The 17,725-nt window shown below is 40.7% G+C and overlaps 1 protein-coding gene across 1 annotated transcript in view; it reads left to right on the top strand.

Annotated features, from left to right (window-relative positions):
• The first annotated feature begins 17,074 nt into the window (after window positions 1-17,074).
• Window positions 17,075-17,725, top strand: part of RIMKLA (ribosomal modification protein rimK like family member A) — a 61,242-nt gene continuing 60,591 nt past the window's right edge. Inside the window, exon 1 of the mRNA XM_027864364.1 lies at window positions 17,075-17,237. Coding sequence (XP_027720165.1) covers window positions 17,075-17,237 — 163 coding nt within the window. The remainder of the gene's footprint in view (window positions 17,238-17,725) is intronic.

The raw sequence follows: 17,725 nt of genomic DNA, 5'->3' as shown, positions 1-17,725 counted from the left end.
TAGTCTGCCTTTCCTTCTATCTCTCCCCCTCTTCTCTTATCCCCTTCTCCTTCTACTTTACTGTAGGGCAGGATAGATTTCTGTACCCTATTTCCTTTATTTCTTATTTCCCAGTTGCATGTGAAAACATTCTTTTTTAGACATATGTTTTTAAAACTTTGGGTTCCAAATTTTCTCCCTTCCTCCCTCCCCACCCACCCTCATTGAAAAGGCAAGCAATTAAATATAGGTTATATATGTGCAGTTATGCAAAACACTTCCATAGTAGACATGCTGTGAAAAACTAACTCTATTTCCCTTAATCCTATCCTACTCCCCCCCCCCATTTATTCGATTCTTTCTTTTGAACCTGTCCCTCCTTGGAAGCATTTGCTTCTGATTACTCCCTTTCCCAATCTTCCCTCCTCTCTATCATCCCCCTACTCTCCTGTCCCCTTCCCTCTCCTATTTTCCTGTAGGGTAAGACAGATTTCCATACCCTATTGAGTGTGTGTTATTCCCTCCTTAAGTCAAATCGTATGAGAATAAGATTCACTCATTCCCTCTCACCCTCCCCCGTTTCCCCTCCACTGTAAGAGCCTTTTCTTTTCTGGTTTGTTTTTTTTTTTGGTGAGATAATTTACCCCTTTCTACCTCTTCCTTTCTCCTTCCAGTATAATTCTCTCTCACCCCTTAATTTTATTCTCCAGATATGACCCCTTCATCTTCAACTCACCCTGTGCCCTCTATCTATCTATCTATATCTGTATATACGTACATATAATTTTTTTCCCTCCAACTACCCTCGTACTGACAAAGGTCTCATGAGTTACAAATATCATCTTTCCATGCAGGAATGTAAACAGTTCAATCTTAATAAGTCTCTTATGATTTCTCTTTCCTGTTTACCTCTTCATGTTCCACTTGAGTCTTGTATTTGAAAGTCAAATTTTCTATTCAGCTCTGGTCTTTTCATCAAGAATGCCTGGAAGTCCTGTATTTCACTGAATGACCATTTTTTTCCCCTGCAGGATTATACTCAGTTTTGCTGGGTAAGTGATTCTTGGTTGTAATCCTATCTCCTTTGCCCTCCGGAATATTATATTCCATGCCCTTCAGTCCCTTAATGTAGAAGCAGCTAAATCTTGTGTTATCCTGATTGTGTTTCCACAATACTTGAATTGTTTCTTTCTGGCTGCTTATACTATTTTCTCCTTGACCTGGGAACTCTGGAATTTGGCTACAATATTCCTAGGAGTTTTCCTTTGGGGATCTCTTTCAGGAGGAGATGGGTGGATTCTTTCAATTTCTATTTTGCCCTCTGGTTCTAAAATATCAGGGCAGTTTTCCTGGATAATTTCTTGAAAGATGATGTCTAGGCTCTTTTTTTGATCATGGCTTTCAGATAGTCCAATAATTTTTAAATTCTCTCTCCTGGATCTATTTTCCAGGTCAGTTGTTTTTCCAATGAGATATTTCACATTGTTTCCTAATTTTTCATTCTTTTGGATTTGTTTTACAGTGTCTTGATTTCTCATAAAGTCACTAGCTTCCAATTGCTCTATTCTAATTTTTAAGGAAGTATTTTCTTCAGTAAGCTTTTGGACTTCCTTTTCCATTTGGCCAGTTTTGCTTTTTAGGGCATTCTTTTCCTCACTGACTTTTTGGACCTCTTTTGCCATTTGGGTTAGGCTATTTTTTAAGGTGTTATTTTCTTCAGTATTTTTTTGGGTCTCCTTTAGCAAGGTGTTGACTTGTTTTTCATGATTTTCTTGCATCACTCTCATTTCTCTTCCCAGTTTTTCCTCTACTTCTCTTACTTGCTTCTCAAAATCCCTTTTGAGCTCTTCCAAGGCCTGGGACTGATTCATATTTTTCTTGGAGGCTTTGGATGTACGAGCTTTGGCTTCATTGTCTTCTTCTGGTTGTATGTTTTGATCTTCTTTGTCACCAAAGTAAGATAACATAGTCTGACTCTTTTTGCGCTGCTTACTCATGATCCCAGCCAATTACTTGAGTTTTAAACTCTTTGTTAAGGCAAAAGTCTGCTTCCAATATGGAGAATATACTGTCCCAAGCTTCAGAGGTTTGTACAGCTGTTTTCAGAGATACTTCTAGGGACCTGTAAATTTTCAGTTCTTCCACGGTGAATGATATGGGGTGAGGTGTTTCTCCACTGTCACAACAAGCTCTACCATGCCAGCACTCCTCCTCGCCCCAGGACCGCCCCTCAGAACTGTGACCTAGATCCAAGCACAGGCAAAGCAAGAGATTCCTGCCTCAGCACTGGCAAAGAGATCCCTGCAATCCCCCTCTGATCAGCCACTCGATTTCCCCTCAGTCTGTGGGCTAGAAGCTCAGGAGGCAGCCGCGGCCCATACTCGGGACTTGCGGCTGAGACCTAGCTTCTCTCTCACCACAGTCACAGACTTTTCGCACTGACCTTCTAAGTTGTCTTTAGCGTTTGTGAGTTGAGAAGTCTGGAAACTGCTACAGCTGCCCACGATTCAGTCGTCTGAGGCCTGCTCCAGGGTTGTTCCTGCAGCCTGCACACCCGCGCCAAACTACTCCTCTCCCTGCTCGGTGCGATATACCTCTTCAACTAAGCATTCAGGTTGTCTTGAGCTGGAAATTTGTTTCACTTTGTCTTTTTGTGGGTTCTGGTGCTTTAGAATTTGTTTAGAGCCATTTTTAATAGGTATTTGGAGGGGTTTGGGGGAGAGCTCAAACAAGTCACTGCTGTCACTCCACCCTCTTGGCTCCGCCCCCCTGGAACAACTTTCTTAAGAATCTTGTTCAGATCCCACCCCTACTGTTATCATTTTACAGATGAAGAAACCCTGTGATGCAAGGTTTTCTTGAAAGCTCCTGTTTGTGGATATCATTGTGCTGAAGCTCTTTCAGCCCTACAACAATCCAGGGTCATTGAATTAGTCTTGAATATATGTAGATTATGTAAATTTTATTGATACTAATATAAATATAGACGGAAAAACTAGGTTGACTTTGAGGTCCCCTCCTGCACTCTGTCTTCTCTGTGTCTCTATCTTTTTCTGTCTCCCTCTCTCCTTTTCTCTCTGTCTCTCTCTCTCTCTTTCTGCCTATATAAATCTGTATGCACACATATATTTGTGTGTGTGCTTGGGTATGTAGTTGATTCTATAGGTGGACAATGATCTGGGCTCAAAATTTAAAAAGAAGAAATGGGGGAGCATTGTTCCTTTAAGAAAATTCCATCTCTTTAATATTGGTATCCTCTAGGTCAGAGGTATCAAACATAGGGTTGCAACTAGAACCAGATTAAACTGTATTTGGGAAATGTTTAACGAAATAAATATACACTAGAACGTGGATAATGTTAATATGTGGTTTTCTAAGTCAATATGCATCCCATAGGGATCTTTATTATAGTTTGGAGCCTCTCCCCGTCCCCAGTTTCTATCTGAGTTTGACATCACTGCTCTAGATGATGCTATGATGCTATATGGCTGACTGTGGTGGAATATCATGATCCCAGAAGAATCAAATTTTCAAGTGACCCAAAGAATGGAAATACCCTGTGCGTATAAGTAGGCCATACCATATTGTTGTTGTTTAGTCATTTTTCAGTCATGTCTGACTCTTTGTGAGCCCTTTTTTGTGGTTTTCTTGTCAAAGATACTGGAGTGGTTTGCCATTTCCTTCTTCAGCTCATTTTATAGATGAGGAACTGAGGGTTAAGTGACTGGGCCAAGATCACACAGCTAGTAAATGTCTGAGGTCAGATTTGAACTCATGAAGAGGAGTCTTCCTGACTCTAGGCCCATCTCTATTCACTATGCCATCTAGCTGCCAGCCCTGTCCCCCAGCCCCTGCCCATACCATATTAGCAGCAAGTATATATGTCTAGGAAGGGGGAAAATGACATGATTAAGGCTATGTGTGTATGCATTTATGTATGTGTAAATATTAAAGAATAGTAATCTGAACTCTCATATAGGTAGTATGGTCTAGTGGATAGGGAACTGACCTTGGACTCAGGAAGACCTGGGTTCAAGTCCTCTCTCTGAAAGTTACTTATCAATGAAAGTATGAAAGTCACTTAACCTTTCAGGCAGCTCTTAGAGAGCTCATAATACACATCAAGGTAGGGAAATTTCCAACACTATAAAATCACAAATCTGAAGCCAAAAATAAATATTCCATTTGTATTATCAATCAATAAACATTAAGCACCTACTATATACCGGATGCTGCTAAGCACTATGGATACAAAAAGGGGTAAAAGACAGTCCCTGCGCTCAAGGATACACACACACACACACACATACACACACACACACACACACACACACACACACACACACACACATATGTAGTGCACCAGTGTTATGATTTCATTGCTTTGTCCATAAAGGACTCCCTGTACCAATGTAGATTAACTCTTACTTTATAAAATATAATCTTGGAGAACTGACTGGAAAGTTATTTGCTCAGGATCACAGAGTCAATATGTGTCAGATATAAGACTTGAACTCAGGACTTTCTGCCTCCAAAGTCGGCTCTCTATGCATGACACTATGCTGATTCTATAGTCCACATGTATTTGTGTATATTTATCTATCATCTACCTATCTATGTATAGATAATTTATCTAATATACATGTATTCATTTTTTATCTTCCTCTAGGGAGGTCTTATTAATTTATTGGCATTTTATGAAAACTAGGTTTTGGTTTGATCATTTCTATAGTTTTTCTAATTAATTTTATCTATTTTCCCTCTAGTTTTCAAGATTTCTTCTTTTGTGTTTATGTTGGGTTTGTTTATTTATTTTCTAGTTTTTAAGTGACAGCTCATTAATCCTCTTTCTATTTTGTTAATATCTGGATTCAGAGATGTGATTTTTTTTTTTATCTGACTTCTTTGGTTGTAACTTTAAAGCGTTAGCATTTTTCCTCATTGTTATTCTCTTTTACATACTTATTGTTTCTATAATTTGCTATTTTACACAGTATTCAGAATATTATTACTTATTCTCCATTTAGGTCTATATATTTTGTTTATGTTTGCCATATACTAGTTTTACTGCTTTATGGTCTGTAAATTCTATTTGATATTTCTGTCTTTTTATTGCATGTCTACTTATTATTGTGCTAAATCATTTAGTCAACATATACATTAAGCACCTATTATGTGCTAGATACCATGCTAAGCACCAGGGGTACAAATGCAAAGGATGGAAAACCTCTCCTTATAAGGAGTTTTACATTCTAATAGGGAACTAGTCACTTAACCCTGTTTGCCTCGGTTTCCTCATCTGTAAAATGAGCTGGAAAAGGAAATGGCAAACAATCCTAGTATCTTTGTGAAGAATACCCCAAATGGGGTCATGAAGAGTTGGACACGACTGAAACAACTGAACAACAACAAAGGTAAAACAAGGACATATAAAAATATTTAAAGCCTAAATAGAAAGAGAATAAATATAAATATAAATGTATACAAAGTGGATTAGTGTAAAGTAGTTACTGCTAGGCCCCTAGCAGTTGGGGAGATCATGAGAGGAGAAAAATCCTGAGAAAGAGGTTTTTGAACAGCATCTTAAAGAAGTTTGTGGGCTAGAATTTTTTTTTTTTTTATTAAGGAACACACCTAAACCAAATCATCCTGGCTCTCATTGATTGGCCAACAATAGGTCCCAGGCCAAGCCCCACTTGGTCATTGTTTGGGCCCTGATTGGCTCAGAGTGAATATAAGTAGCAATTGTTTCTGTTCTAGCCAGAAACCCAGAGGGTCTTCCCCACCCAGATTGATTTTTTTTTTAACTAGGTAAAGAAGCCATTCTCTGCCTTATCTCTTATCTAACCTTAATCACTGATTGGGCATTGCCATCTGCAGACATCCTGATCTATATCTTGCCACTGGACCTGGTTGGCTCCAGAGGAGAAAGTGGGACTGGTGACTTTGCATAGCCCTCCCTCACTTCAATCCAATTCTCTTGCATATCACGGCATCATCTCCCTGAAGTCATGATCCTCTTCAAGAATGAAGGACAAACAACAACAAAGAAAGGGACTCTGCAATGCAAAGTGTGGAGGGAGTGCATCCCAGGCAAGTGGAATAGCCAGTGCAAAGGCATGGAGACTGTGTGTGAGGATTGGAAAAAAGGACAGTTTATCTGAATCAGAGAATGAGGGAGGGGAATAGTGTCCCATGAAGCTGGAAAGATATTGGGGTCATTTATATAGAGCTTTAAAGCTAAAGAGAAGCTTACATTTAATCATAGCATATAATTAATTTTTTTAAAATATACAATACAATATTGAGAACAAGTTTATTACTTGATGTTTCCATTCAGCATATGCCACAAGCCTTTAAAATGTTACTATTACAATAGTGTGTCCTGCTATATGGTTTCATTTTTATTTAATTTCTGTTAAAATGTATTTAGTACCAAAAAGGAGCATCATTAAAGTCTCTTATTTGTTACCACCAATATCTTTTGAAATTTAATAGATTTTCCATTATTAATTAAGATACTATGTCACCTGGTGCATATCTATTTATAATGATATTGTTTCATTGTTTATAGTGCCTTTAAGCATAATGCAGTTTCCTTCTTTGTCTCTCTTAATACTGTGAATTTGGCTGTTTGTCTGAAATTACGATCGAAACTCTTGCTTTCTTGGAATCACCTGGACATAAGTAAATTTTGTTTCAGTTTTTCATTTTAATTCTGTATGTGACTTTATTTTTAAATTTTTATTTACTTATGCAGTAAATTTTGGAGTTTTGTTTTCTTATTCATGTTTCCATTCTCTTTCATTTTATTGGGGAATTTAACCCATTGATATTTAAGGATATAACTGTTATGTTTGTATTTTCCTCCACTTAGTTCTTTTGTATTGATTTCTACCACAAGGATGCTATTCTCTTATCATCTCTTGTTCTGTGCAATTAGTGTTACTTACACTAATTGCATCCCAGTCTTAATTCTCTTTTTTCTTTTTTTTTTGTTTTTGGCTAGGCAATGGGGTTAAGTGACTTGCCCAAGGCCACACAGCTAGTAAGTATTATGTGTCTGAGGCCGGATTTGAACTCAGGTTCTCCTGAATACAGGGCCAGTGCTCTATCCACTGCACCACCTAGCTGCTCCCCAGTCTTAATTCTCACAGGTTCTCCCAAAGATCCCTCCAATTTTCCTGCCTTATCAGAAGTTTCTTGGGTTTACTTATGTAGCAATTTTGAGGGGATGGTGTGGTGGTCAGATTTGTTCAATCACTCATATTTGTCCTTCACCCTACTAGTGACTCATTGTCCAGATGGGATCCTTTTATAAATGGTATAAATGCTCCTTTTCCACTCTGGAAAGCCTTATCAGAGCTGTAACTATATTTATCTTTTTGTTGGCTTTTTTGGTACTAAAGACAGCACTTCTGATAAAAAACACCTCGGTGTTGGATCTCTTTTTCTCTTCTCTGGGAATGTATGCCCCTTCAGTTGGTTGTTCCCAACTGCACTACCAGTAAGTACAACCCTAACTACCAATTGTTTATGGTTACCACTGTTTGTAAAGACAAAGTAACCATTTAAAATAAAGAAACAAACTCCAACTCCCCCCCAAAAGGCTTCAAAATCTCCAAAAGCTCAAGAGTCAGGGAGGAGGAAGATAAAAGATTACCACATTCCATGTGAAGTTGGGTGTCAAATTTCTTTTATGTATATTGGGTTTGTTTATTTTTTAGTTAAGTGATATTCAGTCCATTAATCCTTTTTTCTATTTTGTTGATAGCTGGTCTCAGAGATACAATTTTTTTTTCTCTGGAGACTGCTTTAGCTATAACTTAAAAATGTTAGAATTTTGTCTCCTTATTATTCTTTTACGTAGTTACTGTTTCTCTGATTTGCTTTTTTAATCACTCATCATTTAATATTTTATTACTTATTCCATTTAGGTCTCTAGCTTACTGTTACCACCAATATCTTTTGAAATTTAATTAGATTTTTCATTAATTAATATGCTATTTCACTTGGTTGATGGTCAAGTTCTGCAACACAGCTTCTGTTGACACACAGCTTGTGCCTAATTAGCCCAAGCAGCTTTGTTTCCTGGGTCCAGGCACTTTTCTATGTGGCATTTGCCTCTACCTGTGTTTCCACTGTTATGTTCATGTGACTTCTTATAGCTTCCCTTTCTCCCACTCCACATGGCTTCCTATAGCTTCCCTTTCAAAGTTCCATGCTTCTTCTGCTTGTCCTGCCTAAAAGTGGGTTTCTCTTATGTCTTCAAAACTCAGTGAGCTGATTTGTCAAGGTCACTTTGAGTCATGACCTATCATTCTTCATCCTCTCTGTTTCCTTTTTTATTCATTCAAAAGAATTCATTCACACTTCAAAAAGTGGATACCCTAGCTGACCTACATTTTATGGTAAGTTTAACACCTCATTATCTGGACCCTTTTTCCAGTTAGTGAAAAAAAACTCCCTTAAACTTGTTTTCCCATTTTTTCTTCCTGCTTTATTTATTTTTTCCTTTCATTTCTTTTTCATTTATTCATTACTTTTACCCTTCTCTTTTCTAATCCAGTGAAAAATAAGCCTCAAAATCCTCTCTGTCCCTATCCACTTCTATTTAGTCTCAATCTGAATAACATTCATTTTTGGTATCTTTTTTGAAAACGTGTTAATTTACTTCATTAACCTTTTCATTTCTTTCTTTTTCTAGTTAATGTGAAACATAGTCAGAGCTGTTCATTTACATATTAATTCTTTATACTACAAAGTAAGACTTCTGGAGAACAACAATTTTGTTGTCTCAGTTCCATTCAGCCTATCACAGATCATACCTATACCTGTTTTCTCTGCCTTTGTTTGTTAAATTTTATTTGCTGTTTGAAGGGCTTTTTCTTGAAAAGCCTCATTCCCTAATATCTTGATTGATACAGAATGATGTGGTGAAAGACACTTCCCTAGTCATAGCACCTAGTCCTAATATATGGCCTTATATTCATCACTTGTCCATCCTAAGGCAAATCTATGCCAACTCTAGTCTTATATCTCCTGGTCCACCCTGGACACTGGAAATTCCTTTGGGCTCAAACATCCCATCAACTGAAATGGAATGTATTTTTGGTAACCATGACCCTTGTTGAGAGAAGAGAGTTTCTCCTGATGTGTCCATTCTCCCTGATTGAGGTCCACTCTTCCATTATGAGTTTCCTATTGCTCACCACCTCTTTCATGTGAATGTACCTCAATATCCCCCTACCGTCATCCCATCCCTTCCTAGGATAACACTTATTTTGTGTTCCCCAATCCCATCTCCATTCCCAGTACTATTTCTCCCACATTACTTCCCCACAACCCTACAGTCAGATCAGGAAATTCAAGAGACCATTTTTCCCTTTCCTCTCAAAGCCTGGTTGGGTGGGAGCGTGTCTCCAGCTTCCTCCTGTCACTAACTTCCTTTTTCTTCACCCAAGTGACTTCCCTTTGAGTTATTCTCACCCACAACAACAATTTGTTGTACTTATGAGGTAACATGGGTTTTAATTAATGTAAGGTTAATTCAATTCTTTCTCCTTCCCTCTGGATCCAGTCCCCAGGAATCTTTAGTCCCACAGATCCCTTTGTCACTAAATGTCTTGTTGTTCAGTTTCTGACCCTGGATGTATGATGTTTTAAAATGCCCTTATCTTTTCTTAGAATCATTAAAGAGTTGGTTTCATTATTTAACATTTTCTTGTTAATTGTACACATTTGCCTTTTTTGTGTGTCTTCCATTTGAAGTGTTAGCTTAGCAAGTAGACTGATTAGTCTATTGTTGTTGGGATTTTTTGGGGGGAGGTGCTAGAGGAATTACTCAAATGTCTCATTTTCATTGAAAAATCATCTTCTCTGTAGAATGTTCTTTGTTGTTAATTTGTTGTTAATTTGAAATTAATGCTCTGGTTAAGTTAAACTACGAAACAAAGAAAAATACAAGTGGTCCCCCAGTCCATCAGGGCCTCCTTCCATCTTTGCAGTGACAGTGGCAAAGTGGCTGAAATGGAGAATGAAGTGGAGAGGGGATGTTAAGAATCACATTGTTTAGACTGTCTATAAAACATTAACTTAATTGTCAGTCTTTTAAATGTGAGATTCTTGCACAGTGACTCATGAGGGAACATAATACTTGAAGAACAGAAGCATATCAATCTTGTCATTCCTACTATAAATGAAACCAGAAGACAAAAGGAAGTTGATTAAATGGACAGATAGCTCATGGTTTAACCTTGGAGAGGAAAGTAAAAGTCACTTATTCATTGAACAAGCATTTATTAAATATCTACTTTGTGCCAGGCACTGTGCTAAGTGCTTAAATAGGGTTCAGTGACTTGTCCAGGGGTCACATAGTGTCTAAAGCTAGATTTCAACTCAAGAAGTTGAGTTTTCCTAACTTGAGGATCAACATTCTATCCATTGGATACAACCATAAAGGTAGTAGCTTTCTTCTATGATGCAGCAAGTATCATCATCAAGAAATGTGCTCACCAAATGTGTGATGTGTGTGTGTGTGTGTATGTGTGTGCGTGTGCGCACGCATGCCAGTGGAAAGTGTCTTGCCAGAGTCCAAATAGAAGAGTGAAGTAAACTGTCTACAAATGCTCTTTTGCATCTAACATTGTGCTGATTACACTCAACTTCAAAAGAGCTACATCAGAGAGATCAGCCTACCTGGCTACATAGGACAGAGAACATATTGCTTAGATCATGACATCAATTGGATTGGCAACCCATTGAATTGATCCAGAAATGGATTGAAAGATGGGATTGGAAAAAAAAAAAAAAGAAAAAAAATTACAAAAAAAAAAGAAAGATAGGATTGGGCTAAAGAGCGCTTGGGAAATTGTACAATGATTTCTATGATCCCAAACTGTTCCCTCCTCCCCACTAGTCTTTAAAATCAATATTTAGGAATAACTTGTGTGATACAGGTATCATTTATTCTTTGGAAAGATTTGCTTATGAATTCCATCTGAACTGGGTGACTTTTTAAAATAAGGTAATTCAATTATTTCTTCTTCTGATATAGGTCTATTTAAATTGTTTCCTATTGTGTCAGTTTTGTGTGTATTCACACACACACACATATATTTTTCAAATAATCATTGATTTCCCTTAAGTTCTCAAAGATATTTCCCTTTTTGGTTTGAAAGTTTGACTTGTTCAAAGATTTCCTTGAAGAGCACATGCCTCTTTGAAAACATTTTAAGGTCCTAATTTTTATCAAATGTCTACTAAGTTTTGCTAGTTAGATAATTCTAGGCTCATAGCTCATGCTTCTAAATTTTGCATTTGTTGTACAGTTTCTCAGAGATGGGGAGAAATTCTTCCTAACAAGAGGTAACACCTATTTTGTCTAACCCTCTCAAACTCCAGCATCTATAACTCCTGATGGAATTAAATTCAATTTGTTTTTTAAACTATGTATGATTCTTTGAGGCTTGATCCATTTTGGGTTAAAATTTTGCTTACAGCTAGCTAACTAGCATCTTTTCTTTGTTTATTCTAATTATTTTTCTTTGGAAATTTTCAAAACCAACATTAAGATACATATATAGTATATATAACATGTATACATTTATAAACTCTTTCCCATTAATCATGATATACATTATTTTATCCTAAAACATAAAGTTTTAATATAATTTCTTCTTGTAAAATGATATTCCATAGAATACAAAATTTATAAAAATTACTTTTGTATTTTGTATATTTGTATTTTTTATTACAGGTAATGACAAACTTGAAGCATCCTTTTTTGTTTGTTTAAGCACTAGGGTTCTTTCCCAAAATCTTTGTTTTTAAATGCTTTCAATCAGAATGTTTAAATTCCTAGGAGAGGTGATCTTTTGAACCAAACTGATTCCTTTAAATCTTATCAGAATGCTTGTCTAGCTTAAGTGCTGGATTTGGAGAGAACCCGAGTCCAAATGCTTTCTCTGTTACCTGCTCCTTCCACAACCTTGGGCAAATCACCTCATGTTTCTGGATCTGTTTCTTCTCCTGCAAAATAAAGGGGCTAGATTGGACCCCTGTGCTCCAGCTCTAAATCTATAAGTTTATGGTTCTGTTTTGCTGCAGAGAAATGAAAGAAAATTCTAACTAGTGCTTTTATTAAAATGAATTTTTTTTTCAATTCAACAAACATTTATTAAGCTCCTACTATGTACCAGGCACAAGGGAAAAAATGAAATAATCCCAGCTCTCAAGGAGCTTCTAATCTACTGATGAGACTTGAACCTAACACTATCTTCAAATGAAATGCACTCATTTAAAAAAAATAAAGTTTTACCTCAAAATAACATTCTAGTTTCAGAACAATTTGCCAATACTTGCTTCAGATAGGTTAAGTACTCCATAGAAACCAAAGTATCAATACTCCAAATGAGCTAGCAGGTAGGCAACAAATGAAATGTTTGGACAGGAAATCTTTGTCCTTAAATTCTGAAATCTGTTAATTATGTGTACTGGAGATTTTAGCTTTCAGCTTTTAAGTCAGTCCTGTGAATTTTTTTCCACTTGTGGGGTGACATCTATTCTTCTCCACTCTGGAAAAATTTCTCCAAGTATTCCTTCAAATAATATTAAGCCATCTCCTAAAGCTGTAAATTGTAAAGCAGATGCCAATCTGCATTAGTAGAGGGAAGTGCCTCACTACAAGTGGCTATGCCAAGGTCACAGGTCCAGACCAAAACTATATTTTTTGGTCCAAATATATCTATGGTTTGGTGTTTCTTTTTTCCACTCTTTCCATAACCACCTGGATGCCTGATTTTGTTAAGAACTAGTCCGTGGAATTTTTATTTGGGGTCTGTTCTTTGATTTCATCTTCATTGTCCATTGATATTTTTTTTTTGCTGCATTTATTTTTCTTGTTCCACTGATGTTTTAAATTCTAGATTGCCTTGCACTTTTGTAAGCTTATATACATATATATATATATATATATATATAAAATTTATTTTTTTTATGTGGGTATTTTAAGCATCAACTCTGGGGCTGATTCAGTTTACAAAGCTACCAGTTTTGTTTCCTTATACTAGAAAATTTCTTTACGGTGTCAGAGTTTTTCTTTTCTTTGCTCAGTATCTGTCAGATAAGTTGTTTTCATTTTCCACAGAATATCCAAGTTGGAAGAGACAGTAGATTACATTCATGCTAGCAATTACAGCTAGCTAATGAGGACCAAGGACAGCATGCAGAGAATGAGACTTGGAGCCGAACAACATAGTGGTACTTCTGACTGCATGAAAATATGCATACATGTGGAGCCACACAGATGAAAAAGTGATGGTGTTAGTCAGGACCTCAGGAAAGTCCTTCTCTTTCTAGGCCCTACCGTTTCCTCAGTCAATTGAACTCAATGGTCTATAATGTCCTTTCCAGTTCTGCTGTCCCATTCTGCAGATCTGTGACCAAGATGTACCAAGGAGAATCTCGGAGAACAAGAATGCTTTTTTGGTTTTTAACAACATGTAGCTTAAGGTGACTGAAGTATGTGTGAAGAGGATGAGACTGACATAGAGTAGGACAAAAATTCTCCATCCCAATTGTAGTTGAAAGATAGTTCTGTGTAAGATGGATGTTACTTCTTTGGCTTTGCTCTCCAGAGGATAGAACTAGAAGCAGTGAAAACCACAGAGAAGTTCTGTGTGCATATATGTATGCATATCACATATGTAATATATAGATTTATATAATATACAATATAGAGAACTGTGATGTAATATATATGTATATGCACGTATGTATGCATACACATATATGGGTATTTTATTGCATGTGTCTATGCATGTGTATATGTGTATATATGCTAAGGTTCTACTTATATATGTATATATACACATATATCTGTTTTAATAGTTTAAAACTCCATTAAGACTTTGGGGACACTGGGGATTGGCTAATCAATGTAAGGAAAAACTTCCAAACGATTAGAGATATATAAAAGTAGATTCAGAAGGGGTTAAGTTCCCCAATCTCTAGGCATCTTTAAGAGGAGACTAAATTGTCTCAGTGAAGATGCTGCATGCAGGAGGTTTTCTATGAGTTGGTCCTAAAGAAACAAAGGTGGGGGGAGGAGGAGGAAGAGGGAGAGGCCAAATGACAGTCCTAAAGAACAAGAACCATTTTTCTGCTTTTTCACCTGTTTTCAGACAGTAAGATCCATAGAGGCAGGAACTGTTATAAACAGTTAGTGCTTAATAAATGTTTATTCAATTGAATTACATTCTCTTTTTCATAAAGATTGGACTCAATGACATGGAGATTTGGAGTCAGGGGACTTTACTTCAAATTTCAACTCTGCTATTTACTATAATGCAACCTGCATGACCCTTTGAAAGTGACTTCATCTCTGGATGTTTTGGACTAAGTGGTCTCTAAGGCCCCTTCCAGCTCTAACCCTTTGATCCTATACAATCAGGGTGATCCTGAGCAAGTCATTTCCTCTCTCCAGGCCTCAGTTTCCTCCTCTCTAAAATGAAGATGCTTGGACTAGCTAAAGTTCTATGGCCTTCTTTTTCAGCTCTAAATCCTGTGATTCCTACACCTGAGGTTCCTTTCCATTCAGTCTATGAACCATCAGCTGAGACGAAAACTTTCCCCCCCTTTCAGGGGCAGTTAGGTAGCTTAGTGGATAGAACAGCTGCCCTTGAGTCAGGAGGACCTAGCTTCAAATCCTGCCTCAGACCCTTGATACCGAGTGTCCCTGTTGGAGTCACTTAAACACCCATTGCCTCTAAAAAAAAAACAAAACCTCTTTTGGGTAGGAAAATAGCCCTCCCCCTTTCCTTCAAATTCCTGCCTAGACTCCAGACTACAGGAGACGGTAGGTCTTTACAAGCTGTGGGTTAAGGGTATCTTAAATAGGATGACTGTTCACGCTCCAAATCTAGCTCACCTACCTCTTCATGTTATCATGATATACCATGCAATCAGAGCTGGGTTTCCAGAGACTATATAATCCAACACCCTTATTTTCCAGAGAAGGAAATGGAGTACTCTGATTCAAAACTAGTGGATTTATTTTCCCTTTCCTTTTTAAATGGTTTTATCAAATGGAGGCTTGTGCTATAAATAGATTCATAAGATTTAGAACAGGCAGGACCAATAGCACTCATCCAGTCCGGTGCCCTCATTCTACAGATGAGGAAACTGAGGCTCAAAGTAAAGCGACTGGCCCTTAATCACACCGATCTTATAAGGGCCAAGATTTGAAGCCCTGGTCTGCTGAATTCAAATCCAAGGCTTTTTCCACCACACCCAAAATGGAGGGAAAAGAATCACTTCAGGCAGTAGTTTCCAGGGTCAGTAATTTAAAGCTCGAAGGGACCTCAGAGATCAATCAGTCCAACCAGGCATTTTTCAGAGGAAGAAAATGAGTCCCGGGGAAGTGAAATGTCTTGCTTAAGGTCACACAAGTAGTATAGGTTATATAATTAGAGCTGGAAGGAACCTTCGAGAGGAGATAGTCCAACCCCCTCATCTTATAAATGAGGTAGCTCGGGACACAAGAGAGGTTTAGGGACTGTCCAAGGTCAAATCGTTAGCATAGGTCCATAGATTTAAGAACTGGAAGAGACCTGGGAGACTTTGAAATTTAGAACTGGAAGAGATCTTAGAGGTCATCAGTACCCTCCTCCCACTCCCATTTTACAGATGAGAAACTGGACCCCAGACTTGCCCAAGATTAGGGAAGAAGTAATTGGCAGAGGTATGGCTTAGCACGCAGCTCCCCTGACTTCAAACTGTGTGGTCTTTTCCTGCACTACGCAGCCCGTTCCTCAGGACCCCTCTTGCGCGACAGCGGCCACGTTCAGGTCTCTCTTGGCAGGCGCCTATTTTCATCCCATCCTGGCCCCGTCTTCACTCCGCAGCCCACCTCGGAGTCCCACACTAATGGTCCTACAGGCTCAAAACCCAGGATTTAGGTCCGTAATGCCCAGAAGGAGCTGATTGCGGAGCTGCTGTCCCAGCGTCCGAGGTCATGGTCACTGTCACCACCCCCGCCAACCTGCAGCACTGCGCTTTGGCGGTCCCCCCCTCCCGCTCCTACACCTTCCCCCCATCTGCCTTCCTTCTCCCTCCTCCTTTCTTTTCCTCCCCCTCCCATTCTAATCCTCCCTCCTCTTCTTTAGTGCTCCCCCTTCTACTCCTTCTCCTTTTCCTCCTCCCCTCTCCGTCTAACTCCCCCCTCTTCTTCTGTACCCCCTCTTCCTTCTCCCCACTGCCTCGAACTCCCCTTTCCTCCCCCTCCTCTTCTCCAGCCCTCTTTCTCCTCCTCCTCCTCCCCTCCCCCTCCTCTTCCTTTCCCGAGGGAGCCGGAGGCCCGGCCCTCGGCTCACTGGCAGTGCGGGTGGGGAGGTGATGCCCGAGCACTAGCTGACTCGCTTCGGGCGGGGCCACGTGCCAGCCCAGGCGGGAGGGATGCCGGGGTGGTCCCCTGAGCCGCGGCCCCGGCTCCGTCCCCGGCCGCCGCATTCCGTGAGACCCGACTAGCGTACAGCCCCCACCAGCATACTGGTCTGTCCGGCTGCCGGCCCCGCGGGCTGGCTAGCTGGCGGGCTGGCTGGCAGGCGTCGGCCCGGCGCTGGGCGCGGCTCCGGGTGGGCCGACACTGCAGTTGGGCCGAGGCGCCGTCCCGCGTCCCGCTCGCGCGGGCGCTGATTGGCTGGGCGGCCCTGGGGCCGGGCGGCGGCGGCGGCGTTGATTGGCTGCTGCGCAGACTCTCTGGGTCAGGGCTGCAGAGGCAGCGGCGGCGGTGGCGGTGGCGGCGGCGGCGGCGGCGGCGGCTGTGGTGGGGGGTACTCGGCTCGCGGCCGTCGGCAGATCCCGAGCTCCGAGTCCAGAGCCCCGAGTCCGAGCCTGAGCTGCAGCCGCCGCAGCCGCCGCCGCCGCCCGGCCCGCGATGTTAGCGGCTTGAGCGAGCCCGGAGAGGGGGAGAGCGGGCGCCGCGGTCCAGCTTCTCCCTGCCCTGCCCTGCCCTGCCCTGCCCTGCCTTGCCCTGCCCGCCCTCCCAGTCCTCCTGCCCGCGCCCCCGGCCCCGACCCCCCAGTCCCCGGCCGCCATGTGCTCCAGCCTCTGGTTCCTGACGGACCGGAGGATCCGCGAGGACTACCCGCAGGTGCAGATCCTGCGCGCCCTCCGGCAGCGCTGCTCCGAGCAGGACGTGCGCTTCAGGGCCGTGCTCATGGACCAGATCGCCGTCACTGTCGTCGGCGGCCACCTCGGTGAGCTCGGGCTGCGGGCAGGGTGCGCGCTGCGCTGTGCCCCCAGCACTACCCGCGCCCCGGGGCACGAACCCCCAGGGAAGAGGGGGCCGGCGCCCCCTGCCCTGCCGCAGGCGCTCTGGCTTGCGCTGGCCAGTGTCCCGATAGACAGGCAGGTGCGTGGACGGGGCGGGGGCTCCTGGACCAGCAGGCAGGGTGCGTTTGTGGGCGCTCTTCACTCATTCTGCCTGCCCCCCACTTTAACACCTAGTTCCCAACTGTGCGGGTGTTGGAGTCACCTCTGGGGTGTCCCACTGACGATCTCTCATGTCTTTGGCACATAAAAAAAAAAAAGAAAAACCATTTTTAAAGCTTGAAATCTGCTGAATATTATATATTTGGCTATAAAATAATTTCATATTGAACTTAGGTTGGGTTTTTTTGTTTTGTTTTGTTTTGCATAGTGCATGAATTATTCCTAAGCCCTCTGTGCTGTCAGTGAAAAATGT

The sequence above is a fragment of the Vombatus ursinus genome, unplaced genomic scaffold (assembly GCF_900497805.2).
Source record: "Vombatus ursinus unplaced genomic scaffold, bare-nosed wombat genome assembly UNPS02014775.1, whole genome shotgun sequence".
Lineage (NCBI taxonomy): Eukaryota > Metazoa > Chordata > Mammalia > Diprotodontia > Vombatidae > Vombatus > Vombatus ursinus.
This window is presented reverse-complemented; position numbering and strand designations above follow the sequence as displayed.